The 276-nt window shown below is 68.8% G+C and overlaps 1 protein-coding gene across 1 annotated transcript in view; it reads right to left on the reverse strand.

Moving 5' to 3' along the window:
* The window catches only part of COL7A1 (collagen, type VII, alpha 1), a 48,956-nt gene that overhangs the window by 26,403 nt on the left and 22,277 nt on the right, over positions 1-276 (reverse strand). Inside the window, 1 exon segment of the mRNA XM_014538979.1 lies at positions 46-266. Coding sequence (XP_014394465.1) covers positions 46-266 — 221 coding nt within the window.

Genomic DNA, 276 nt, shown 5'->3' on the forward strand with positions numbered 1-276 from the left:
CCCATGCCCCCCCCCGTGCCCACACCCAGACCCCAAACCACCGACCTTGATCCCAATGTTTTCCAGCAGCCGCTCCACATTCTGGAAACACAGACTGGGTGAGGGGGTGCCGGCGGGAGACAGCCCTGCCCCTCCCTTCACGCTGGGATTGGCCTCCATGCCCGCTCCCCGGCCTTCCTCCAGGGCCCTCAGCCCCGGGTTGAGGGCGCAAGGCCACTGGGAGCCCCGCCTGGCGTGTCCCCCTTGCCCAGGCTCCCGAGGGGAGGCTACAGGAAT

This window comes from Myotis brandtii, unplaced genomic scaffold (genome assembly GCF_000412655.1).
Source record: "Myotis brandtii unplaced genomic scaffold, ASM41265v1 scaffold207, whole genome shotgun sequence".
Lineage (NCBI taxonomy): Eukaryota > Metazoa > Chordata > Mammalia > Chiroptera > Vespertilionidae > Myotis > Myotis brandtii.